Source organism: Labeo rohita, chromosome 6 (genome assembly GCF_022985175.1).
Source record: "Labeo rohita strain BAU-BD-2019 chromosome 6, IGBB_LRoh.1.0, whole genome shotgun sequence".
Classification (NCBI taxonomy): Eukaryota; Metazoa; Chordata; class Actinopteri; order Cypriniformes; family Cyprinidae; genus Labeo; species Labeo rohita.
Window position 1 is genome coordinate 32,120,516 of NC_066874.1, and position 27,674 is coordinate 32,148,189.

The 27,674-nt window shown below is 35.8% G+C and overlaps 3 protein-coding genes across 5 annotated transcripts; 1 reads left to right on the forward strand and 2 right to left on the reverse strand.

Moving 5' to 3' along the window:
- Positions 1 to 312: 312 nt before the first annotated feature.
- LOC127166275 (protein rolling stone) lies at positions 313 to 6,004 on the reverse strand. Of its 3 annotated transcripts, none has more exons than XM_051111404.1 (4): positions 5,871 to 6,004; positions 4,537 to 4,656; positions 3,814 to 4,036; positions 313 to 3,012 (listed from the first exon to the last, which is right to left on the reverse strand). In XM_051111404.1, exons 2-4 carry the CDS (start codon positions 4,630 to 4,632, stop codon positions 2,354 to 2,356), a joined length of 978 nt encoding a protein of 325 aa, XP_050967361.1. In that variant the 5' UTR covers positions 4,633 to 4,656; positions 5,871 to 6,004; the 3' UTR covers positions 313 to 2,353. The 3 variants fall into 3 exon arrangements, with proteins under 3 accessions (XP_050967361.1, XP_050967363.1, XP_050967360.1); XM_051111406.1 differs by having other exon boundaries at positions 4,537 to 5,082; XM_051111403.1 differs by having other exon boundaries at positions 4,537 to 6,004.
- Positions 6,005 to 7,497: 1,493 nt separating this feature from the next.
- Positions 7,498 to 20,747, reverse strand: rbm5 (RNA binding motif protein 5). The gene is made up of 25 exons (XM_051111969.1): positions 20,579 to 20,747; positions 20,017 to 20,055; positions 19,728 to 19,917; positions 19,492 to 19,647; positions 18,852 to 18,921; positions 18,198 to 18,271; positions 17,407 to 17,490; positions 15,529 to 15,589; positions 15,057 to 15,128; positions 14,730 to 14,890; positions 14,492 to 14,589; positions 14,292 to 14,379; positions 14,133 to 14,201; positions 13,976 to 14,045; positions 13,765 to 13,865; positions 12,805 to 12,937; positions 12,622 to 12,713; positions 12,361 to 12,534; positions 11,364 to 11,504; positions 11,193 to 11,261; positions 10,945 to 11,118; positions 9,089 to 9,163; positions 8,884 to 8,984; positions 8,663 to 8,792; positions 7,498 to 7,898 (listed from the first exon to the last, which is right to left on the reverse strand). Exons 2-25 carry the CDS (start codon positions 20,031 to 20,033, stop codon positions 7,773 to 7,775), a joined length of 2,526 nt encoding a protein of 841 aa, XP_050967926.1. The 5' UTR covers positions 20,034 to 20,055; positions 20,579 to 20,747; the 3' UTR covers positions 7,498 to 7,772.
- A 3,174-nt stretch (positions 20,748 to 23,921) lies between these two features.
- cysltr3 (cysteinyl leukotriene receptor 3) lies at positions 23,922 to 27,367 on the forward strand. The gene is made up of 2 exons (XM_051111439.1): positions 23,922 to 24,113; positions 25,606 to 27,367. The coding sequence occupies exons 1-2, from the start codon at positions 24,107 to 24,109 to the stop codon at positions 26,715 to 26,717; spliced, it is 1,119 nt and encodes a 372-aa protein (XP_050967396.1). The 5' UTR covers positions 23,922 to 24,106; the 3' UTR covers positions 26,718 to 27,367.
- Positions 27,368 to 27,674: the final 307 nt, after the last annotated feature.

Genomic DNA, 27,674 nt, shown 5'->3' on the forward strand with positions numbered 1-27,674 from the left:
AGACGTCGGGAGACCACAGGCAAAAGCCCAACACTGCTGCTTTAACTGCTGTGACTTTGTGAGACTGAGTAACTTAACAATCTTAAAATGCAACTGAGTCCATTTCAGCCCAGAATCGTAAGATAACATAAGTCATTATATTTAGAACCTTTAAGAACTATTTAATTTTATTACGAATATTATTATCATGACAAATAAGCACACTCAAATAATTAAACTGATATTATTACATAAATGAAAAGGCATGTACTTAATAGTATAATATTCAAATGTTTATTTTCTTGCAAAATACAATGCAAAATATTGCTACATATTTGCAAAATATGAAAATAATAATAAAAAATTCTTCAAAAAAACGTTCATTTCTTCTTTTAAAAAATACATTTCAATCCTAAATCCTCCTGTATATTAGCCAATAAATGCATTTTGATGTCAGTTCACATTCAAGCAGAAGTGTATATGTGATCCTGGACCACAAAACCATGGACCACAAAAGTCATAAATCGCACTGGTATTTTTGTAGCAATAGCCAACAATGCGTTGTATGTGTCAAAAATCATTAGGTTATAAAGTAAAGATCATGTTCCATTAAGATATTTTTCTACCACAAATATTAGTAATATGCATTTGTAAGGACTTAAACTGGACAACTTCAAAGGTGATTTTCTCACTATTCGTGCCATTTTTTTTAAAACCCACAGATTCCAGATTTTCAAATAGTTGTTTCTCGGCCAAATATTGTCCTATCATAACAAACCACTCATCAATGGAAAGCTTATTTATTCAGATGATCTCAGATGATTTATAAATCTCAATTTAAACAACTGACTGGTTTTGCGGTCTAGGGTCACATAATTATGTGGAATTATATTTTTATCTGAAATTCTATTTTAAGAGTACACTGCTGACCTCTCGTGCTTGACATGTGTTTTACATCTGCTCCGCTGGAGCTCCTGGATTTCACATTTACGATCATTAAAACTTTGGAAAATATATTTTCCAGTGTCATTACAGAGATCTTTTCTGATATTCAATATAAAGATACACGTGCGAACAAGAGTATGATTCCCGGGTTGGTACATTAGATTGTTGCTGCAATTATATAAGAACTATATAAAAACAGGTTATATCATATGATAATGTAGGCTACATAAATTCTGTACAATGTTGAAATACATCATTCTGTCCCAGTTTATACAGTGACAAGAACAAGTAGACCATCTCTGTAAACAAACAAACAAACAAACCAAAAATCCAGCAATTTTAGCTGTATAAGACTGTGAAATGCTAATGGAAAACCTGTTAATTGGTTAACGGTAAACTCCCTTTTATAAAGAAAAATTTGTAATAAATGTAATGAAACGTAATACATTTAAATGGACGGTTTTAGATAGACGTAGGGCTAATTTTACACTAAAATATTGTTTAAATCAGTTACATACTGTTAAAAGTAAATAAGAACAATCCATCAACGTAAACTGACGTTCATAGAATTTCATGTGTGACACTTTACTGTCTTTTTCTTCCTGTAAGAGTGGGCGTGGCCATTTGTACATTTTATGGGTCGGGCTTCCGATCTGTACAAAACAACTTGTTTAACTGCTTAATATCGCAAATATTGAATATTATGCTAATATTATGTGATTTGCCATATTATTTTAATGTATTATCTTAATTATGAACACACTGGTTTGTAGTGCAAACAGTTTACCTGTGCGTTTTTCTTCTTGTTATTTCGGTATAGCGGCTAATGAACCGGAAGTCTCACCCAGGCTTAAAACCGCGTTAAACAAAAGGTGGATATAACAGCTTACGTTGTTAAACTAATGCATATTGCATTATTTTAGTGTCCTCAGTTTTGTATCTCTATGCACCCTCTATATTATCTTAGTATTTACCTGTTTGTGGAAAAGCTAGTTGTGATGATTTATTAAGGTTGTCAATGTATTCTAACAGACCAAAACAGATTTAGTACTGCAGTAGGTTGGTATATTAATACTATGTCAGTTCATTAATGTTTGCACTCTGAGAAAAAAAGGTACAAAAGCTGTCACTGAGGTCATACCTTTTTAAAAAAGTACTCTTACATATTGGTACCTTAAATGTACATATTATTACCTCAAGTGTACCTTTTGAAAAGGTACCACCCCACTGATGGTTTTTGTGCCTTTTTTTCTGAGAGTGAGCCATTTTTGTCCGCAATTTTTTTTTCCAGCATGGGTTGATTTCCCTGAAAACTGTTTTAGGGGTTTCGGACCAAGAACATTTTTAATCGCGTATGCAAGAGTTTAAAAAATATTAGCACCAGAAAAATCTTAAAAACAAGACAATTACATTCAGACCAGAAACTCCTTCAAACAGGAGTGACTGATTGTGACTGTTGGTCCTCCGCCGTGGCTGCCGTCCTGCGCATCTCAAACACAGAGGCCGTTGGATCCAGTGAAGTCACAAGGTCAAAGGTTGTTCCTCCAGACACCTTCACCCACCACCAAACCTCTCTCTTTAAAGCAATTCTCCTCGCTTTCTCCCTGCTCGCCATCCACTCCCTCAGTAACTGCAGGTTCCATAGCACAAAGTGGCAGAATGGTAAACAAACTAGACAAACTCCCAGAATGCACAGTGTTGCCACTAGAGGGCACCTGCTGAAATCAAGAATACTGTAGATGTAGGGTTCATCAAGAATGTTCGTGCCACCCAACAGCCAGTAAACAACAGCAAATATGACATAAAGGGCTCCGGCCAGCACAGCACTGTACAGGTGGGTGAGATGAACAGGTGTGCAGGACAAGAACAGATCCATGGCGGTCTGGATGCTGTTGATTGCATGGATGTTGATGTTGATGTTGAAGGTGGTTATGGAATACGGATTAAAGGGGTAGAGTATGGTCCAGTATAGAAAAGAGACAGAAAATGACAAACAGCCCATCAATGAATGCAGGAACCACTGCAGAACGAGAGCATCTCTGAGAGGGACGGAGAGAGAAGGGAGGTTCTCACATTCACTACTGACACCTAGTGGAGAAAAGGACTGTATGAAACACATGTATAGGCCTCTTTTAAAAGTATGCATTAAATCAATCAAGTGACAGTAAAAACATGCATAATGTTACAAATAATGTTCTTTCTACTCAGTAAAAAATCGATAAAACTGATCACAGTTTCCACAAAAATATGAAGCAGCTAAAATGTTTTCAACATTGTTAATAATAAGAAATGTTTGTTGAGCATCAACTCAGCATATTAAAATGATTTCTGAAGGATTATGTGACATTAAAGACTGGAGTGCTGATGCTGAAAATTCAGCTTTGCATCACATGAATAAATTACATTTTAAAATGTATATAAATGGAAAACAGTTATTTTAAATTCTAATAATATTTGACAGTATTACTGTATTTTTGATCACATAAATGCAGCCTTGGTGAGAAAACAAAAATAGTCTAACCAACCATAAGCTTTTCAATGGCACATATATGTATAGAGTGCAGCAAAGGATTTTACTGCAACACTGGTTGATTAAAAGTCACTATAGAAAAACTTAAAATTGTGCACTTGAAAGCAGATGTTTTATAGTGCAATCTAATCAGTGCTCAACAATAAGGACTTTTTCTGTTGAACTTTTGATGTCTTTGTACACTCAGTTCACAGTTCTTTTTTTGCTCTTATAATGCAATAACATAAGTGTGACTTAGGTGTTTTTTAGTTTGGCTGACGGTAGTTTATAAAGTCACTGTGTGTTTCTCACATGCAATCTGTGGGATCTGTGATCAGCAACACATTGCACAACAACATTACACTGCACAACAATTTTACCTCTTTTCATTCTGTAAGAGCAGCATCTGATTTCCAAGAAAGCCCAGGTCAGATTACTGAGAGAAACCAGATAGTAGATAACCATAAGACAGTATGAGATATGGCTGAGAAAAATGAAGAATTTAGGTGTGTTGAGACAAAGAGCCGTGTAGATGAACCAGGTGAATGTGTAGACCAGCATAAAACATCTGTACACAAGCCACAACAAAGGATGAATATCCCACTGCAAACAAACCAGAGAAAAATTATATGAAAATATATGATTTTGGAAACTTGCATTTTAACCTATTTTATACATATGTGCATTAAATGTCTTTGGCATTATTTACAAGCAAATTCCAACAATAAAACTAGTGGCATTGCTGATGAGGTTTCTAACTAGTCCAGGCTGGTCATTTATGATCATTAGTTGATCCAAGCTAGTCTAAAAGGACTCATTTAGCAGGGTTTCCATCATATACACATTAAAGCACATTAACAGTACCAGGAATGAATATTAGTCCTCATTATGATGGATTTTAGAAACTGACACATATTTTAACAAAACTAGTAGCATTGCAGATAGACAATATAACTACTGTAGTCAACTACTGTACCACCTTGGACCAGCAAAAACCTTCTTTTAGCAAGGTTTACGTCATGCATATGTGTATTTGAACTAATTTCAGCTTCCTCCACACAGATAATTTGGTCAGTGCATGAAGTTAAGTGGCTCAGTCTCACCCGTGGCTGAAGCAGAAGCTCTGGTTTAGAGATGAGAAAGTAGAGTTTGTGAACTCTGAATTCCTCCTTCCAGCTCTGTGTCCAACTAGAATCCATGTCGATCACAAACAACCACTCCTCCTGTCAAAAACATGACACAGAATTAACGAAATGCTTGTGATGCCATGCAAGTCAGTTCGCATTTCTGTACTGCAAATAAAAACTATCTGAACATTCAGCATGCATTAAATCATATCATACCTTCACTTGCTTTTGAAGTAGAATTTCTGGTTTGAGGTAATGCTGTGATTATCAAAAAAGCCAGACCTGCCCTGTCATGTAGCATCACAATGTTGGGAAATAGTAAATGATGTCTTTCACTAACCTTTGCAAGAATCCATCCACCATGAGCTGCTATACAGACATTGCATTCAACAGAAACATGCATAAATCTAAGGCTCCAAATGATGATGTTCTCCTACTCCTTAATATTATAATACACCAGATGTGATCGCGATCTCATGTTCACAAGTAGGACCGAAACTGCGATGCTTGTCTGCAAAACATCTATTGAAATAACAGGAGCTGCAAATGTAATCATGAGCATGTGAATCTCTCATACATACTAACAAGATTAAAGCTGAGTCTCTGAGATGTGGCCAAAAGTCAAAATGCCCTTTAGAGCACCATATTACAAGTATGGTTTCAGATGATCATGCAGTTTTGGTCTGTTTGACTGTTATTTTGTATTTATTTTGTTGCTTTCTCCATAGTAATGCATGGTTGTACAGCATGTGACCTATTTTACAACTACTGAAAAGTTATGATGATGTCTAAACATGTTTATTTTATATCCTAGAGAGAGTTTTGGTCTGATGTGAACAGTGGCATATTTACAGCAGGGTCACCAAATCCAGAAAGATTTGCAATAGAGGTCACCGAAATCCGTTACCTCTCTGTATTTGATATAAAATAGCATTAATGTTACCCAAATTTACTCTTAGTTACGTCTAAATGCATGCACTTTATTTCCTAAAAGGCATGCTCTAGTATCAACAGCTACTGATGTACTGAAGCGTCACCAAATCCAATAAGTCAGAAGAGGCAGAGTAGCAGAGTAGAGGTCACTTATTTTGTCCTACTGTTTCATACCGCAGTTATTTGTACCCGGATGAGCGGAGACAGATGGTCATAAGATACGTCGGATAATAGTATTCTAAAGGCGTGAAACGTTTATTAAAAATAAATAAATGTGCAACAGAGTGTCAGATATATGCTCAGGTCAAGCGCAGGCAATAACTAAAAAAATAAATAAATTGCAATTTAATTTAATTTATGAGTATTTGCATAATTACCTGATTTGCTGGTTTTCTGACAGGATGGAAGAGCTTAAGTTTTCTTTGGAAATTGAGTTTTCACACTGATTTCTGTAATTTTATCTAACAGGACGGAACGTTTTGTAGTGAAACAAACCAACTAATAGCACAAAAAAAAAAAAAAAAAAAGAAAAGAAAAAAAAAAAGGAAAAAAAGAAAAAAAAAGTACTTAAGCTATCGGGTTTTCCAGCTAACATTGTGCAACTTCCTGAGAAATGATGTCATGGAAGAAGCATGGAACTGGAGATTGAAATTTAAAGGGGTATTACAAAAACTAGAAAAATAACTAACTAAATAAATAAAAGTAGACGGGAAAAATGTTATGTTGTTACCCATTACAATAGCATTACCATGCACGCTTTGTTTGACATTTCGATTATGCACCTTTTCCTTCAATGCCAAAGCAAGCCTATGGGTGAGACTTCTGGTTAATTAGCCGCGAGAATAACAGCATGCAGTAAATGGCAAAACTGTTTGCACTACAAACCAGTGTGCTCATAATTAAATATGTAGTTAAAAATATATATTAAGACACAGGAATTTGCAATATCAAGCAGCAAAACGAGCTGTGTTTAGAGCTAAAAATAGCTGGAGGCTAATGAGTTCGGAAGCCTGACCCATAGTTGAATAGAAAGGAAAGATGGACTTCTAAAACATATATATTTTAAATGATTACTATGAACTTTGAGGGCTAAACCGATGCTCTGCAATCAAAGTTGCATGTTAAAAGTTAACCCGAAACACAGCAACCTTCTGTCAAAGTACTGCAATTATTTAATTCACTCCATTATGTAATATTGTGATATGTAAGATAGAGATGTTTGATGGAAAAACATACAGTATACTGTTTATAGGTCTGTACACCACAATTCTTTATAAACATGGGATACTGTCACTTTTATTTTCCTGTACGTAAACAAAAATAACTTTCTAAAACATCTTGTTTGCATTGCTGGTTGTTTGTTGGTGTCAGTGACACATGCGGTTTCTCCACCTTGTCACCTTGTCTTTATTGTTCTCTTGAAAAAAAAAGCCAATTCCTGTGAACAAGGTGTTGCTTTAGCATTCCATGGATGAAAAACGAATGCCAGCAGCAGTGAAAGGATGAAACCAGCAAAACAAAAACAACAGGTTCAAACACGCAGGATATTGACAAGAAAACTAGAACGTTGACAAGCATGGGAATGAGAAATTTTAAGAAATGAGAAGGCATACAACCTTACGAAAACATGTACAACACAATACAGCAGAACCTTTTATTAAATTATTTACTTAACATTAATAAAGTCAAGCCACTTTGGATAGAAATAATCAGCTAAATTAATATGGTAAAAGATATTCTCTTTGGTCAACAGATGTCCGTTATTCATATTGAAAGCAAAATTCTCAATTTTTGGCAGCTTGCCATAGCCGCAATGTACCCAGTCATGCTGTGGTAAAGTGAAAGACAAAAGTCTTCACTAGAACGGTTTTCTTTTATGCTTTCAGTATAATTGCATTTGAGATTTGACTTGTAAATTGCGGTCTAAAAAAAGCAAAAACAAAATCCAATCACTATGAAGTCCTGGGAAAGAAAATGACACCAAAAAGATGAAAAACATGCAAATTCAATTCAGGTCATCTCATTTATTTTCTTATGTACAAAAATGAGATCATATATAAACTTTACACAGTTCAAGATCTATTTTGGAAAAGCAAATAATAAACAAAATCAAAGACACGTTCTTCACATTTCTCGAGGACTTTGTACATATGTACACATTCTTCTAGTCACATATCTCATGTTCATTAACTTCTGAAGTCAAAATAAATACATGACACTCGTCAGACAATTAAAAAAAAAAAAATCTATTTGTCAAACTGACAGGACAGAATCCTCCTTTACTCGATTTCTGTAAAGCGTGCAAACATGGCTTTCCGGACGGCATCTTTGTAAGTATCTGAAGCTGTAAGGCTGTAATTGCTACCTTTAGTTCCCAGGCCAGCTCCTTTCATTCTCAACTGAGCCTGCAGACAAAATGAAGTTTCATTACAATAACATCTTGGTTATGTCAGTTATTTTCAGACGAATGTACTCAGGCGTGACTGGGGTTCAAAAATAAACCTTCTGCCATGCCTGTATATAATTAGTAAATATTTTCAGTTCTTCCACTGCATAAGGATCAGCGCAGGTCACTGCAATACTCACAGCAGCATGTGTCAAATAAGACCTCTTAAGATAATTAAAATACATCTTGATTATTTAAGCATATTCAACCTGGAAATTTAAACAAACCATTCAATAAAAAAAAATAGTTCTTCGTTGTTTTAAAATAAATAAATGTTATTGAAAACATGTATAAAACAAACTATTTCAGCTACATTTTTAAGTTTCATTTAAACAATATAGTAAAAAAGTAAAATTATTACACAGAAATTACAGACATTAAAAACAGAAAAACTAAATTACAAAAACTTAAATTAAAATGAAAACAGAAAACAAATGAATTCAAAATATGAAAGTTATAATATTAAATAAATGACACTAAAATAACATTACTGGAAAGATGAATAAAGAAAAAATGGTGTGAAAACTCTAAATGCAAAGTCAGCCATTTTGGGTGCGTGCCAAATTATAAATGTTTGTCGATTCACGTGTAACTTTCATATACTAACAGACACACCTACACTGACAAACACATCTATGCTAACCGTACAAGGCACATTTCAGTTAAACTGTTTATCAAACACCAACTATACCATGGAAACATGAAAGGTAGAATGAGTCGTACCTCGATAGGTGTTGTGATGCCCTGCTGGTTTCGACCCAGGCCTTTGCCTTCCTTCCAGCCCATGGCCTGCAGCATCTTATTACCGATATTATCGCTGTTCAGACCATCCTTAGTCGGCTGTTCGTAATTTCTGCAAATGCAAATGGCACAAAATGCATTATCATCACAACTGAATTGTAATCACAAACATCTCCAGCATTAAAATGAACACTTGAACTTACACTACAGGCGTTGGCTGTGTGAACTTCCTTTTCTTGGGCACAGGGGGTTCAGGGATACCGTATTTCTCTCTTCTCTCAGCAGCCCTGTCTCTGTACTTCATCTGTTCAGTACAAGGCAAAAGGGACATGAGTGTCAGTAACTTAGAGAGAACGCTCTTTAAAAGGAGGAAGTGTGGCTGTATGTATTTAGAATAAGCTTTCAAACCTCTGTCTCTTTCCTCTCCAACTCTTCCAGTTCTGCTTCGCTCAGCTTTGATCTCCTGAGAACCTCCAAGTTTTGCTGAAAAGCACAGACATATACATTTAAGCAATTAAACAACACTCAACAGGTCAAAAATTTGGAATGTTTAAGTTTTTTTGTTTTTGAAAGAAGTGAAATATGAAGAGACTAATTATAATACTTGTTTCTTGAGCAGCAAATCAGCATACTTAAATGACTTCTGAAGGATCATGAGACACTGAAGGATCGAGTAATGACACTAAAAAACTAAGCTCTGCATTACATAAATTATTTATTAAAGCACGTTCAAATAGCAAACAGTTCTTTTTAATTGTAATAATATTTCACAATATTACAGTGTTTTCTGTATCAGGGTTCTTGCACCATTTTAAAAGTAAAATTTAATGCTTTTTAAGACCTTTTTAAGACCTCAACAAATATAATTTAAGACCCAAAAATTTCATAATTTCTTTGGAATAGGCTACTCAATTTATTGCCTCCTACAATGGAAATCAAAACTTGAAAGTTTTCCATTTGGTATCAATTATGTGCAATGTGTAAACTCAGTAAGTAAAAAAAAAAAAAAAAAAAAAAAAAAAAAAAGTAAAAATACTTTTCTTTGAGACCTTTTTCCTTTTCTTTTTTTTTTTGTTCCTTTGTGTAGTTATTTTCAGTTTTAACAACAGCTTGATGCAGCGAAACAAATGCATTGAGCAGCAAAATTACCCTTAACAGATGAAAGGATATTAACGTCAAACATGACGACATATGGCTTCTCACTAACGCTGCATGATAGCTCCTTCTTGATGAATGAAGCGATGCCATATTTGGCGACATATGCAGTTTTATTTTCACCACAGGTGAATAACTTTGCAAGCTGCGAACCGGGGAACATGGCAGCAAAGATGTCACGTATGTCCTTGTTAGATTTAAATGAATTGTGCCTCGTCACAGTATGGAGAACCCACAGTACCTCTGCCTTTTGGGTGTCTGGCGGTGAAATGAAACTTGTTATAGCCGACTGTGAGGTGGCGTCTGAACTAGTAACATCGTTAGGTCGAGCTGCAAACAATGCAGGGATTAACCTGGACCCGCTATGACTAGCTGCTGCAACGTACCGCTGGTGCTTTCCTCCTTTCATGTGCGACTCGACGGCTTTGAGCCCCATGGTCCCTAACGAAAAGGTCTTTTTGCAGAATTGAAACATTGCCTCATTGTTATTTTCAGCCGGCGCCAACCACCTCCTAAATGCATCCTCTTCCATCCACTTGTCGTTAAATTTACACTTTCCCATCTTTGCATTTTGAACCTCACCTCGACAACCGCGTAATGGCAGCACGCAGGTGCAGACCGACGTCAGCGTCTGTAGCCGACCTACCGTAATAAGCTAATAAATCACGGAGACTGTCATTTCACTCCTGTTTCACATATACTAAATTGATCAACTATTAGATGTTTTACAGTGGACCACTGTGCTTCCCTATCGTCATTAAGCACACCGGCTGAAAATTTAATACCTACAGCAACTTTACAGTAAATTTAAGACAATTTAAGACCTTAATTTCCCGGATTTTAATTTAAGACATTTTAAGACTTTTTAAGGACCCGCGGGAACCCTGTGTATTTTTAAAATCAAGGAAATCTAGCCTTGGTGAGCAGAAGAGACTTCTTTCAAATACATTTAAAAATCTTAAAAAAAAAAAAAAAAAAAAAAAAAAAAAAAAAAAAAAAAAAAAAAAGTTTCATCATCAAAAATCATAAAAGTAAAATTTAAATTGATTTTTATGTTCTCAAGTGATGGCAATGATTATAAACCAACTCAAATAGCCTCATCCAATTACCTTGTGCAGGTCTGAGAGCTGCTGATGGCGGAGCAGAGCTTCTTTACTAGGAAATTGTCGTCGGCACAGCAGGCATGCTATCTTTTTCCAGTCGGTCAACTTGTCCTCCTTGTCATCACCCTCCATGATTTCCTCAGGCTCACTGTCGCCACTGTACGCCGCCACCAGCCCCACCTGCAGCAAAGCACAGCGAGTTAAACCAACAAGTTAATGTGACTTGATAACTTTTGTAATGGCACGCAGTGGACCTTTGATGAGGTGCTCTCTTCTTCTGTGGCTTTGGATGCCTCTGTTACAAGCCTCTCTAGTGCTCCTGCCTGCAAATATGCAAAGAAAACACAAACCATGTATTATGACAAAACTATCATCACCATCATCAATAAGAGAGATCAGCAATCATCAAACGTCTTTAGCAATACCTTCTTCTCAAAGAGCGTGAAACCAGCATCGGCTGCCGCCGCCTCCTTCCTCTCCTCCTGACTGATGGGCTGGAAGCTGCTCCTGAAGTTTTCTTTCTGTTTATTCAGGCTCTTGGCCCAGCGCTCCATGTCCTTCGCAATCTGATGCATAAAGATATTTTAAGCACCAGTGGAGGACTGACATTTTCTGAACATGAAAGTGCTGCCTGCATGCTATAAATGGTTGCTAGGGTGTTCTAAGACTGTACATGCATCTAATCAGCAGATTTTAATCATACTGAGTCAATGTTGAAAATACAGGAATTATCACCAGATGACTTTAAAAGCAATCTCAAAAGAATTTGAGATTAAAATGATAGGTGTTATTGTTTGGGGAGTGAGAAAAAGGTCTTTTCTAGTGTAAATACTTAATAAATGTAGGTGTTCACAACTGATAAAGTACCAAAACAAGAAACAAAACAAACTTTGTTTGGTAACAAAATAATCAGTTAATAAATAAAATAAAATAAAATAAAATGTGTATGTGTATATATATATATATATATATATATATATATATATATATATATATATATATATATATATATATATATATATATTTATATATATATTTATATATATATATATATATATATATATATATATTACTAAATATAAATAAATATTAAATAAAATAAAAATTTTATAATGCAATTGCAAAATTACAATACAAATATTTACTTTTTAATTTTTTTAAATGTTCAATCATCCAGCTTTTATTTTGGTGCTCTGAGAGGCTAAAACATCTTATCATGAGTGTGTAAATGAACAAGCACACTAAAATCAAAATATTCACATTAAACCGCATGTCATAATCTGATGATTAAGCCATGTCGCAATTTTATTTCTATATATCAGGAGTCCCTACAGTCTAATTGATTTTTTTTTTTTTTTTTTTTACCTGTTGTATTGACCAGCAAGCAAAAAATATAGTGTTTAGTATTAGAATTTTTCTTACCTGCTGAGCTGTTTTGCTCTTAGGTTTCTCTTTCTTCTCTTTGCTTTCTTTCTGAGGAGTGGACGTGGAAGCCGCGGCACTCTGAGCCGCGTTGTTGGCGTCTGTCGCGGGCACGTAGGCCTGCTTCTCCCCGTCCCAGTACAGATACTGCTGAGTCTGGGAGTTGTAGTAATACTACAGACAAAAACAACAAAACTTGGAACTCTTGCTTGGAAAAAAAAAAATGGTATTGTCTTGTTGAAAAGCATGTGGAATACATACATGTGTGTTTGGATCATAGTACAGGCCAGTGCTGGGGTCATAATAATACCCGGAAGACTCATCGTACTGATAGGATGAAGTGTCTGGGACAGCTAGAGAAAATGAGATAATGACAAAAGAATAAGAAACCTGTAGCATAACGTCTTCTGATTGGATGGTGTGGATTTAGTGATGTGTTCTTACTGGCTTGGTTTTCCTGAGAGGTAGCTGTTACTGTGCCGGTTGCTGCAGCTGATGCCGTGACTGCAGAGGTTGCTGGGGCGGAAACGGTGGCAGCGGCTGTGATGGGCTGAGCTTTGCCTTCAATCTGCAATGTCTACAATAAAATGGGTTATGAGATTAGAAAGATCATTACACTTGCACAGTGGTTCTTTGTGTTTGTTTACAGAAACTAGGAGTTGCAATACATTAAAATAATCAAATAAATAAACGCAATAATTCCAAAAGTTTCAATAGCTAAGTGGGAGGATGGGAAATTTTTCTTCTAAAAAATTCTTAGAATCAGCAGTTAAAATCGTAACACTCCAAACTCTAAAATGACGATAAAAAAACCCATTTAAACAGCTTTAGTATTCAAATAATTAAAGTTTTGACCAAAGTAAATTATGATGCATGATAAAAATTACTGGTCTGAACAAAAACAACCCAGAAAAAACGCACAAATCACATGAATGGCCTATTTCACTGTCAGAATGGCAAATTTTACTGTTTGATAATGGTTTGTGATGATTCAGAATTTATTTTTATTTTATTTTACATTTACAAATATCAGTTTTTAAGGTTCATATAATCAGAAACACTAAAAATGACTGATAAAAATAAAATATTATTTACAAGACTTATTTCAGGTTTAGAAAAACACCCTCATTTATACAGGTTTTCCAAAACCATGAGAATCTTGGTGCTTCAAAATTGATAGTTAAACAAATAAAAAAAAATTTTTTTTTAAAAAATAAAAAAAAGCTTGTCTCTTGATTTTTAGCTGTTTAAATTTATTTTAAAGCTTATTTTGTCTACAGTTCTTGGAAATTCAATGAGGCTCTCAAGTGGGTTCTGGCGCCCTTGTTGAAAACCTTTGCACTAGAATCTAACAAAATTTACCTAACATAAAAAATGAACAAGTCAAAGCATAAAAAAAGTCACCTGAGCAGCTGGTTGGCCGATGATATGAGGCTGATAGACCTGCGCACTCTGAGAGATCACCACACCTGTAGCAGCAGGAAGAACCTTCACACCTGGAGCCGCTGCAAACCAAAACATACCACAGCTTTTTAGCTTTTGTAATCCTGCAAAATTCAACCATTTTATACTACTTGCTATTATGATTCTCCAACTACGCTGAGGCGAACGTTACCTCCAAGTATGCCGTTAGCCTGGGAAGGGTCCACAGCTCCAGCCTGCTGCTGATAGTACGCCTGGTACTCCTAAAAACAACAAAACATCTTAGCTCAGCTCAATATCAAAACGGATAAATGCACTACACCTTATACATGCACATGCACTCAGCTGACCTGTGAATAGGGTACATATCCCTCCTGCAGGTAGCTGTATTCTGACGTCGGTTCCACACTCTGCTGAGGCTGCAAAGCAAAACATAGTCAATTAAACCTGTCATGCATGCACAATTTTGTTTTAACACTGAGGCACAGTTACAATAAAGTTGTTCATACTTGACTAGAGGACCACTGAGCAGCTGCAATGGCTGTACTTGCAACCGAAAAGGCGCTAACACGGTTTCCATCTGGCAATAACAGGTCCCTGAGAAACAAAAAGGCATTTTAGCAAACTGAATTATTAATCAAGCTACAGTAAATGGAAAAATTTGTCAAAGCAAGCCAACCGCACGAGGATACGAGCGAGAGGTGCATACTTTCGAGCGCTCTTGGCGTAGTCGACACCAATAGTCTTTCCATCCAGCTTGAGAGGTGGCTGTAAGCCCTGAAGGATGGTTAAGAGCTGTGACGCTTCCTGCAAAATCATAAACATCATCAGAATGTGCTGAAAAAGGTATACCATGCAGGTTTCAATTTTATTGATTGTTAATCATGATACTATTTGTTTAAGACAATCTTTGGAACAAAAGACTGAGGAAGGAAGAAAACACGTACCAAAGGCGAGGCAAGTTGGACGAAGGCAAACCCTCTGTTCTGACCCGTCTGTTTGTCTTTAATAAGGCGGATATTGCCGGGCGAGAGGTTGGCATACGGGGCGAGTGCCGTAAGAATGGCTTCAACAGTGGAATGAGGGGCGATGTTCCTCAGGATGATCGCTGTCAAAACATGCAAACATGCCAATGTGAATGCTTAACAAGTACTGCACAACAAACTTGCAGTCCTACTGGTATCAGCCAACATCTGCATTTAAATTTGGACATTTTAGATAATATTTATTGGTGCATCCCTAATTCACAAGTGATATAGCTGAAAAGTGCTTACTATCGCCATAATAATCTCCACTGGGTTGGGCGTCTGTGGCTCCTGTGGTGCTGCTGGACTCAGAATCTGAAACTAAGCACAAGAATAAAAGCACATTGAGTTCTTTAAACATAGAAGCCTGATACACATTACTGAAACAGCCCCATACAAAGTCTTCGGGCAGGTCAAGATACTGTCATCAGTCAAAATGAGGGCGATAATATGAGGGCTATAATTTTGGATACCGGATTTGATTAGCAAGCACATAAGCATTTAAGTGGAGCCATAATATCAGTTAACTGCTATTACAAACAAATTATCATGAGTAAGAAATGATTAATCACTAGTATGTATTGGTTAAAAACACTGTATTAAACAACACCCCCATGTAGATCTTTTTAGTTCAATAAAAGTGCTCCAAGGGCATGACGGTTAATGACTGGACCATCCGGATGGGTGCAGACAGCGGTTTCCTGCTCAGGGAGCTACTTACCCACTTTAGCCGCGCCACACCTGAAGCACTTCAGCCTCCTCCGGAAATTGTACAGGCCACACTGCAAGCAACCGGTCATAGTGTTTTAATTGACACTTCTGCTATGGGGCACCAGGTAACAAGCACACTAGAGTGGCTTGAACACTTACCGTGATGGACGCCCACCAAGTGGACCATTTAAATAACTGAGATGCTACATGTATAACTAACTTTTAATAGTTTCTTTTTTTTTTCTACAGAATTCACCATTTATTTTAATGCAAAATACAACTAAACTTACAACAGTAACACCTGTTCACTAGATTAACACTACGGTTCAAAAGTTGGGTGTTGATGAGATTTATTAATTTTTTAAAGTCTTATGCTAAACAAGGCTGCATTTATTTGATCAAAAATACAGTAAAATATTATTGTGAAATATTACCAGGGTTCGAACGGATACTGTAAATAAAATTCCAGGACTTTCAAGAACATTTCAAACACTACTTTTTTGTTTTTCAAGGACTTCAATCAAAGATCTTACTTATGGTTTGATGTTTTCTACTGTTTAAGAAAAATAATGAGAAAAATAGATTCACGAAACCGCTCTGAATCAAATGAATCGTGATCCATGCATCTAGGCTACGATCTAAATCAAAAGATTCGCCCTCTCTGAAGTCCCGATCTAAAACAAATGACTCACGATCCACGCTCTGAAGTCCCAAACTGAATAATGATTTGCAAACCATCATTTCAGATCGGAAATTAGGAGTGTGGATCGCGACTCATTCAATTAACGCAATGATTCAAGAACCCGCTCCGAAGTCCCAATCTGAATCAAATGATTCGCGATATGCTAAGTTCTGATCTAAGTCAAATGATTTGAGAACATGCTCTGAAGTCCTGATCAAATTCAAATGATTCATGATACAAAGGCTCGAACTGAATCAAATGATTTATGATCTGATTGGAGCGCTGCAAAACAGCAAATCATGCTGTGATGAAAGGGTTTTAAAAATCATTACAAGCAATGCCGAAATTCGAAAATAATTGTTTTTTGCTAGTGAATCACTTGAAATGAAAAGTTGTTACAAGTTTGAATCAATCGGTGTGGTAACAGCTTAAATGACTCAACTGATTTGGTTCATCTGTTCCTCTTTTTGTGTCTTTAGCCATGTTTATACACTGTCAGTACTACTACTGGTTTAGCTCCATAGTTTTATGACATTAACTAAAATTGGCAAAAAATAAATAAATAAATAAACTATTTTCCGTGTGAACTTTGTGTGAAAAGATGTGCTAATTAAAAAAAAAAAAAAAAAAAAAAATTTTAAACACTTATTTTATAGACAAATTGTCTTTCAATAATTCAAGCACTGTTCAAGTACCTCTTCAGGAATAATGCTATTTTCAAGGGTTTTCCAGGCTTTAAATTTCAGGCAAATTCAAGTACTTCAAGCATTTTAAGCACCTTGTACGAACCCTGTATTACAATTTAAAATAGCTTTTCTATTTGAATATATTTTAAACTGCAGTTTATTCCTGTGATGTCAATGCTGAATTTTCAGCAGCCATTACGCCATTCTTTGTCGTCACATGATCTTTCAGAAATCATTATTTTCTTAATATTTCTTATCATCAATGTTGAAGACAGTTGTGTCACTTAATATTTTTGTGGAAACATTTTTTAGGATTCACTGATAGAAATAGAAATGTCTTTTCTGTCACTTTTGATCAATTTAATGCAACCTTGGTTAATAAAATTATTAGGTTTTTTTCCAACAACTAAAAACCCTGACTTCAAACATTTTAAAAATATCTAATAATGACATTTCTGAATAAACCAGAACAACATTCAACATCAAATGATCAACATCTCGGGAACCCCACGGAACTTACTGAGTTGCAGAGCCAGTCCTCAAACTTGTGCCGGTTGTTGCTGTAGTGCATGGCAACAGTCTTTCCTTGAATGGACAGCAGTTTCTGGAAAAGGAAGAAAGACTTTGGTTATTTCCTCTCTTACGAAGGTTTAATCTCAGCCCAAGAACAACCACATTAGCCACGAGGGTTTAGGGTGAGGATCGCCCGGGAAGGTTTAACATGTAAGATGGTGTGTGTTTGGGACCCGAGTGTCCGGATGGGGCCGGAACAGAGTGTAAAAAAAAAAAGGCACTCCTTTCTTAAACGAGATGGGGGGACTTTCAAGACGAGGCTTACCACATTTACTTTCTCAGCGCAAAACAACTAATTTCTATAAAAACTGCTGATGTATTTTAATAGTGACATCCATAAAATGGGATGTTAAAAACAGCACCAACACTTCTACTTCTAGCCTCAAACTACTAAAAGAAACCTAACATCACTCATGAAAAAAAACAACACACATTTTCATTATAGCATTGACAAAAATTGTGGCTTAAAACCCTTGGCTTAAAGTCATTCCCTCTTAAAAATGTGATTATTTTAACCTGAGCAAACAGTTCTGGTAAAGTTAATAGCATGAAGCCAGAGCATCCATCAAATGGCTCTTCTATGTTTTGGTCACACCTTGCCTTCAAAAACAGCGTCTTTGGTCCATTTTTGTCCATATATTCTGCTGGGGCAGCATTTTTTTTCCTTCCATTTATATTTTTCTATTAATTTGCATTATTCCCCAGGGCAAAAGCTAGACTTGGTGATTAGGAAGCAACCTGATTGGTCTCCATCCATCGGGTAGCATCTTGCAAGTGATAAAACTCCACGAAGGCGAAACCTCGGCTTATACCTAGAGAGGCATTCAGATATACAGACGGGAGGCGTGTTAGTTTAAATGGTTCAGTGGTACAACATTCAAACTCTGTCACAAACTGCTTCGTGACCCCCTTGACCCGGAGAGGCCAAAGAGATGTAGGGGGGTTGCCTGGAAGCTTTTACCATAGCAACAGCAGCTTATAATATTCTAGCTGTCGGTCTAATGCTGATAAAGTAGGCTGAATCAATTACTAAAACAATGCAAACAGTCATAAACATAGCTGAGTCTTAAGACAGATGCTGCCATCACATTGACTTTTGGATGATCTTTAATATGTTTGTACTTAAAAACAAGATAAAGAAGCTACATGACAGCATCTATGTGCATGTAACTTCAATTGGCATAAATAAAACTCTGCCAATTTTGAGCCACACAAAACTTACCTCCAAACATGTATATAACGTGCAACATTTTTTTTAACTCAGTAGTCTGAAAGGGTAAAACTGGTCAGATAACATGTTGCTATGGCAAAAGGCGTTTGAGCGGAAGCAGGTTGGCCCAGCGGACACAGGTTTGTCTGGGAGAGGAAGGATCCGCGGTACATCAGTCTCACCTGTTCTCTTTTTCATCAGCCGCACGTCCATCGGCTTTGGCCCCTCCAGCTGGTCAATGGCTGCTCGAATCTGTGGATTACAAGGAAAAGACAGATCAGATTTGCTAGCTTCCATCTCAATATAACAGTGAAATCCAGAATAAAATATATAATTTAATACTTAATTTATAAGTTATAATTTACCCTCTCATTGCTATTAAATTTTATTTGCAATTTGTTTTTTATTATTAAAAAAAATAATTATATATATATATATATATATAAAATGAATTAAATTATTAATTAAATATTATTTTTTTAAAAACTCCATGAGAAAATTCTTTTTTTTTTTTTTTAACCAAATATGGGCCTGGAAATAACCATAGAAATGATACGCAGTTATCATTATTATTATTATTAATAATAACATTCTGTGCAGACATTTCCATGATACGATTTTATTGATTCCAGTTAAGGAATATTCCTTAAATTTATTAACAATACTTATACATTGAGAAATGTCTATGATTCTTCTAAGATTTTATTCCAGACTCGGGGGAAAAAAAAAAAGATAATAATATTAATAATTTTACAATTATGTGGAAACCTTTTAAGATACTTCTTTTGACCATCTGGAAGGGAAAAAGGACAAAGCGCTTACATCTGCTTCTGATGTGTTCATAGGCAGACCCCGGAGCATGATGGTCTTGCTCTCCTTCTCGTCAGCTGGGTCTCCTCTATAATCATGCTCAGAGTAATCACCATCCGAGTGGTGCCCTTCATCAGAACAGTCACTGCTGCGCCGCTTCCTCCCTCGCTGTCACACCGAGATTTGGTAAAGTGAGCATCATTCTCATGTCAAAATATCTGATAAACAAATAAAAAGGTGGTCCTCACCTCAGGACTGTCCCTGCTCCAGTATCGGTCACCTCTGTCACTCCGTTCACCATCGTAGCGGTCACTACGGCGATCATCGCTCCATCGATGAGAGTCGTATCCACGGTCATCACGATCTCGTCGGTCCCTGCGGTCGTCATCGCGAGACTGTTCGGAGCCGTACCTGCCACTGCGTTCTGTACGGCTAACCCTAGTTTCATAAAACATTGTTAGGATGCCAAATATTTAAATTAGATTGCAGCAAATAAAACAAAATAAATAAAATCTGAATAAATCATAAATCACTCACCGTTTATCTGCACCCATCTTTGTTTCTCAATACAATGTCCTGTAAAAAATGCATATTAGTCAATATATCACATATAAAACATTACATTATATGACATTAAAATGAATACATAGTTATGTTGGAATGACAAACTCATGAGCCCTTGAGTCAATTATAAAACTATGAACATATGGTAAATAAATTACATGGTACATATCAAATTATTATGGTATTACAATTTCATAAGATCACAATACTTTTTGCAAAGGAAATACTGTATTTATATAGTATAGTTATACAGGGCAGGACTGAATGCATTCCAGTGGCGCGCTATTTACATGGCAATTTCATGTACTTTAAAGAATACCACGGTACATGCCCATACAATACATTTGCTATTTCAATGGTACATGTCTAAAAACCGTATGGTTGTAGTATCATGGTAGGTTTTGTTCGTGTGGTCTCCATTTTCGTTACGTGAGAAGTTCAGTAAGCTACAGGAAGACACTTCAAAATGGAGACCGTGTTGTCGAGTTGTCGTTGGAAAAGGCGCAAAACACGCACCATAACAACGAAAACTTACCGAATATATTTCAACGAAACGTTGAAATGCAATATTTCTCATAAACTGAGAAATCTAACGACTGCAAGCAGATCCCTTCTCGACGAAAAATCACACTCTTCGTCAGGTCATTCGATGTCATCTGCAGCTAAAATGGTCTACAAGCTTCTCCTTCCCAGAATGCTTTTAGATGCGATGACGTGTTGTTGCTGTTGCATGATGGGAATGTAGTTTCCTTCCGTTCTCGTCGACCTCTCTTACTGTGACACTGTTTGACTACACAAAAACCTAGAAGTGTGTATCATGGTGCTTTTATTAACAAAATACATTTTATATTTTCATTTATTATTAATACATATACACTACAAGTCAAAACAGTAAGATTTTTAACGTTTTTTAAAGAATTTATTTGATACGGCAAAAGCAGTAATATTGTGAAATATTTTTACTATTTAAAATAACTATTTTCTATTTGAATATATTTTTCTGATGCTGATTTTCTGTTCATGAAACGTTTATTATTATTTTTATTATTACTATCAATATTTAAAACAGTTCATTTTATTTCAGGATTCTTTGATGAATAGAAAAATCCAAAGATCAGCATTTATCTGAAATAAAAAGCTTGTGCAATATTATACACTGTACCATTCAAAAGCTTGGAGTCAGCAAATTTATTTTTGGGGGGGAAAGAAATTATATATATATATATATATATATCAAAAGTGATGATAATGTTACAAAACGTTTCTATTTCAGATAAATGCTGTTCTTCTGAACTTTCTATTCATCAAAGAAAATTCTACTTATAATAATAATAAGAAATTATTTTTGAGTAGCAAATCATAATATTAGAATGATTTTTGAATGATCATGTGACTTAAGTAATGATGCTAAAAATCAGCTTTGAAATCACAGGAATAAATTGCATTTTAAAATATATTCAAATAGTAAACATATTTTAAAATTTTACTGTTTTTGCTGTGCTTTGGATCAAATAAATGCAGGCTTGGTGAGCAGAAGAGACTTCTTTAAAAACATTAAAAATCTTACTGTTCAAAAACTTTTGACTAGTAGTTTATAACAAAAAAGCAACCATAGTAACATAATTAAGTTGGCTTGAGAAAGCCAACTTACTGACACGCTATTTTCTTCTGATACTAAATCTGTCGACACTAACTCGTCCTAGAGCTTTAACTCTACAAACTCCAAACTCAGCCCAGATCTTCAGACTGATCTGAAGTTAGTTGCTATATCTTTTCTAACTGATCGGACTTACGATTTTCCTAAAAATGCTGATTAAATTTGGGAAAAATCCCATAGACTTACATTGACGGAATGTTCAAATGAGCCAGCACTTTTCAAATTCCAACTGTCAAAATCCCCAGAATCCTTTGAGACTCAGTCAAACTTCACTTCTATGTACGGTATTTCTAATCCATTTAAACTCATTCAAACTCTATCTATGCCTAGCAACCAGAATCATGCTAGTAACTTGCTGATCATGCTAGAAACATGCTAGCAACATGCTACTAACTTGCTAATCTTGTTAGAAACATGCTAGCAACTTGCTAATCATGCTAACAAAATGCAGGTAGCTTGCTACTTATGTTAGCACCATGCTAGTAAAATCCTAGTAACTTGTTAATCATGCTAACAACATGCTAGTAACTTGCTAGTCATGCTAGAAACATGTTACAAAAATGCTAGTAACTTGCTAATCATGCTAGTAACATGCTAGTAACTTGCTAATCATGCTAGAAACATGCTAGCAACTTGCTAATCATGCTAACAAAATGCAGGTAGCTTGCTACTTATGTTAGCACCATGCTAGTAAAATCCTAGTAACTTGTTAATCATGCTAACAACATGCTAGTAACTTGCTAGTCATGCTAGAAACATGCTACAAACATGCTAGTAACTTGCTAATCATGCTAGTAACATGCTAGCAACTTGCTAATCATGCTAGAAACATGCTAGAAACTTGCTAATCATGTTAGTAACTTGCTAATCATGCTAACAAAATGCAGGTAGCTTGCTACTTATGTAGCACCATGCTAGTAAAATGCTAGTAACTTGTTAATCATGCTAACAACATGCTAGTAACTTGCTAGTCATGCTAGAAACATGCTACAAACATGCTAGTAACTTGCTAATCATGCTAGTAACATGCTAGCAACTTGCTAATCATGCTAGAAACATGCTAGCAACTTGCTAATCATGCTAGTAACTTGCTAATCATGTTAACAAAATGCAGGTAGCTTGCTTCTTATGTTAGTACCATGCTAGTAAAATGCTAGTAACTTGTTAATCATGTTAACAACACGCTAGTAACTTGTTAGTCATGCTACAAACATGCTACAAACATGTTAGCAACTTGCTAATCATGCTAGTAACATGCTAGTTACATACTAGTAACTTGCTAATCATGCTAACGACATGCTAATCATGCTACAATCATGTTAGCAACATGCTACTAACTTGCTAATCTTGCTAGAAACATGCTAGCAACTTGCTAATCATGCTAGTAACTTGCTAATCATGCTAACAACATGCTAGTAACTTGCTAATTATGTTAGCACCATGCTAGTAAAATGTTAGTAACTTGCTAATAATCCTATAAGCATGCTAACAACATGCTAGTACCTTGCTAATCATTATAACATCATTGCTAGTCACATGTTAATCATGTTAATAACATTCTAATAACATTCTGTCTATCTCTGACAGACTGTATTGCCTTCAAAACATTCAAACTTTAACCTTTTAAAACTACTTCAGAATTCAAACTATTTCAGACTGAAAACCATCAAACTTAAAACTTCTTAAACTTTTTAAAACTTTCTGTTCCAGCTTTCTCAAGCCAACTTAAGTTTGTCTTGACAAACTTTTTTATCTAGTTTTTAAACATTCATACCATGCTTGGTATAAAGAGTTAAAGGAATTACACAGTTACTTCATAGGAATTACATACCACCTTATCACACCTGCTCAGGGAAACTATGTAAAGAAACAAAAAAACTTGAAGGCGCGGTGTGGTTTTCTCATGCATTCTTTAGGAAGTTGAATCGATTCTTATGAACGGTCTATATACGTGCACCATAAAACATTTATCTGATTCTTTATTCAAAAATGTCCCCGGAAATCAAAGTTTACGCATATTTGTTGTGTTTAATGAAACTGTTTACCACTTTGCTTTCAGTTGCTGCGCAGTTTGATTCACACCTCTGCCGCTGTGCGAATCGGTTCTCATGAATCATTGAAACCAACAGTTCAAAAAAAAGATTCGGACACTGCTTTCTTTCGCCAAGGCGACTACTATTGGAGAATCCGGTGTACTTCGTGCTATTACGCGGCGCTGGACTCAAAGATGGGACACTCAAATACAAAGGCAGCACTCTTCAAGAGCGTTATAAAGGAAGCAGACACTTGAAACTGCCGACAGAGGAACATCTTGACATTTTGTTACATAACGCTCTCATACAGAAATCATAACGCATCCGTTTTCATCAGTCCGCTGATGATGAAGAAGATGATGGTCAGGAGAAAATGACAGGTGAGTAAAACTTCAGCCGTAGTCTCATTATGAGTCATTTTTATATTTGCTTTATATTTTGATATTAATTCTAAAAATACAAAAAGTACAACGCATCATATGTAGTTCTGAAATTAATTTACACTATTTACAGGCTACTTCCAATCGTTCAATGGTAGTTACTTTTACCTGTTTGTACAGTGGTACGTTTTTGACATCACATATGGTATCAAAAAACTGTTGCTATTATTATAAATTAAAGTATCATCTATTTTTACCCTTTCTGTACAATAGTATCACCACAGTTCTTTTTGTGTAAAGAATTACCATGGTATGTTTAAAACAATATATGCTGATAGCTTTAGGTGCTTTTAATGAAGGACTAGTTGGAAAACTTGTTAGAGTTGTTTTGTTAGTTGTTCCAGTGAATCACCGCTTTAGTGTATTTCTCCATTACAATGAATTTTACAATAGCACAGCCACACCAGTTTAAGTGACTTACAGAAAATTGGTTTAATGCACAAACTAGTAATTAACAATGCCTTTCTTTATGCAGAACATCAAGCTATATTTTGTTTTTCAGGTGTATATTTACAGCCTTCATTTGAATTTTGTTAGTGTGCACTGTTTTCATTTCACTCTCTGAATATACTTTTGCATATGTTTTGCATATGAACTATGGATGGGACTACTGGAAACAACAGACTTCTTGATAAAATAACGATATTTCAGTACTTGAAAAAGTATGAACATGAAACTTACACAAACAGATATAAAGAATTATATATCTGTTTTTTCTTTTAAAAATAATAATAATTATTATATTATTACAAAATTCATATTAACTTTATTAAACATAAAACGATATAAAATTACGTAAGATTAGAAATACTTTCTTTGAAAAAGAAGTATATTATACTTATGCTACCCTGCTGTCTGTGTATTAAATTTCAACAACAATGTAAATGTTTAACCTGATTAAAAAAAAAAAAAACGGGAGTTTTTGAACCCCTGTTTTAGATAATTTCCTGGTTTAGTAAGCTATTGTTAAGCAATGGCTTAACTGTAACTTTCTAATGTCATTTCTTCATCACTTTATCAGCATGCCGTCTTTATGGTGCGGTCACACCAGATGCATCAGGAGGAAAAATGCAAGCGTGTGCAAAGGGTAAAGGGTTTATAGTCAAATTACAACAAGTTGGGTGACCTGCACATTTGCATATCCAGAAGATTCTTGGACAGTACAGAATGACCTTTGGCTCGGTAATGTTTGCTGAAGGAAGTTTGAACATTTAGAATTTATTTATTATTACTAGGCAAGCTTTATAAATTATTAAAACCAGAAGCCCTATGAGCACGACATCTCATCTTGTAGCTGTTCAGAAACATGAAGCAATTTTGCATGCTTAAAGGGTGTTGTGGCTGCGCTTTTTCTGATTGCAACACAATTGCAATTGATTGCAATTTGACAAATTAAATGTTTAATTTCTAATTCCAATCTTTTTGCCTTCAGCTCCTGTGTTCACAATAGTGATTCCATCTTCGCTCAACATCACCCAAGCACCCAACATGAATCAAACTTGTGAGGAAAGTGAAGATTTCAAATATTTGGCGTACAAAGTCACGTACAGTGTCGTATTCCCTATCGGATTTATCAGCAACTCTGTGGCTTTGTTTGTGTTCTTGCGTCTTACTAAAAAAGGGACGCCCAACACTGTATTTATGACTAACTTGGCTATTTCAGATGTTGGCTTCTCCTTGACGTTGCCCTTCCGTCTGGTCTACTATTTTAGGGGCGGTCAATGGGATTTTTCAGACTGGTTTTGCCGCTGGTGTGTATTTTCCTTTTATGTCAACCTGTACACAAGTGTACTGTTTCTTACAGGCCTTAGCGTACTACGCTACATCGCCATAGTTCAGTCCCTACGCCACAGCACACTCGTTACGGTGCGGAAAGCAAAAATATCATGCGTTGCGATCTGGATTTTTGTGGCTGGCTTATCAACGCCATTCCTCTTTACAGGAACTACAGAGCGGGAGAACAAGACACGTTGTTTTGAACCGGGGAACAGCAGCTCATGGAATCGCATATTTATCTTGAATTATGTGGGGATTTCGTTTGGATTTGTCATTCCATTTATTATAATTCTCGTCTGCTACAGCTCCATCATTTGCAAACTCATCAAAGGACGGAAAATCAGGAGAAAAGGTGGACGCAAGCAGCGACGTGCAGTGTATTTGATCGCCGTTGTTCTGAGCACATTCCTGCTGTGTTTCCTACCATATCACGTCATTCGCACAGTCCATCTTCATGCCAAGGTTTTAGAAGGGCGCTGCCAGGTCATTGAGTTCCTCGTGAAAGTTCTGGTCATCTCGTTGTGCATGGCATCATTCAACAGTTGCTTCAACCCCTTGTTGTACTACTTTGCGGGAGAGACTTTCCGCAAAAAAATCCATAGAGCGTCAGTTAGTTCACTCAACAATAGTGGTATTTATTCAACTATTCTATGGCGAAGTCAAAGGAGCTTCAAAAGAAACCAACATAAACCTGATGTCTGCAATTCTGAAAAGCAATACAAACTGTCTGACTCTGAAGAAAAGCAAGTCTGTAATGATTTGCAGTAGTAAAAGATCCAAAGATACACTTCATGAAGACAAAGAAATCTGAGTGTATAGAGTAAATGTCTTCCTACTGTTGCCTTGAAAAAGTGTACTTGTAGTACTTGTCTGTTTTTCTATTTCCTTTTTTTAGGTTCTCAACTAAAAGACTGAAATTTTAAAGATGTTGTGCATTAGATAGAGTGTGGATAAATATCACACAGCCTCAGGAATGGGTCATATTTTGATTTGTGCATTTGGCAAATGCATGTATCCAAGGTAAACTGCATCCTTGACAAGTTCTTGCAAGATTCATCCGGGTACGCTCTTAAAAATAATGGGTGTTTTGCAGCTTTGCCATACAAGAACCATTTTAGTTTCCTCCCCACAAAAATAAAACTTTCAGTAAACAAGAACCGTTCTTCTTAGTATGAAGAACATTAGTACAAAAAAAACATAGCGACCCAAGTGGTCAGAATGAAAATCACTCCAAGCTACAATACAAAAAATGGTAATTGGCGTCCAAAATGTTGTGTAATAAAAAACAGGACATGCAAAAGGTGCAAATAAAAACAGGTGTTGCAACAGCCGTTGCATAATTAAACCAAAGGCTATCGTTAAACAGTCTTCAGACGTCTCAGTCTGAAGCAGAATGCTTTTTTTTTTTTGTAACATTACGCTACTTTTCCATTCTTTTTCTATGTAAACATGCGCTAGACAGACAACTTTTGCAGGTCTAGTAAAGGAAGTTAAACTTAAAAACAAACAAACCAAAGAAAAGTCTCCTTTTCTTTGCAAACATGCGCTTTAACACAAAAACACGTTCTGTATTTAAACACAGCATCAACTCCTCTCATAGAGCACTGAAGCCGTAGTTTTACTGCTATTTAAAAGTCCACTGAAGTGCTTTGCAGCATTGTTCTATGTGTTGTTAATGTAATTTCGACTGAAACAGGAAGACAGGGCGGGACATATCCAGCAGTC

Coding starts and splice junctions, on each gene's coding strand:
- LOC127166275 (XM_051111404.1), bottom strand. CDS start 4,632: ATGGATTCTAGTTGGACACAGAGCTGGAAGGAGGAATTCAGAGTTCAC. Junction 4,037..4,536: donor AGCTTCTGCTTCAGCCACGG/GTGAGACTGAGC, acceptor GTTTGTTTGCAG/TGGGATATTCATCCTTTGTT. Junction 3,013..3,813: donor CTCTTACAGAATGAAAAGAG/GTAAAATTGTTG, acceptor TTTCTCCACTAG/GTGTCAGTAGTGAATGTGAG.
- rbm5 (XM_051111969.1), bottom strand. Junction 17,491..18,197: donor GATGGATGGAGACCAATCAG/GTTGCTTCCTAA, acceptor TTCCTTTTCCAG/AAACTGCTGTCCATTCAAGG. Junction 7,899..8,662: donor GCATCACAACACCTATCGAG/GTACGACTCATT, acceptor TTTTGTCTGCAG/GCTCAGTTGAGAATGAAAGG.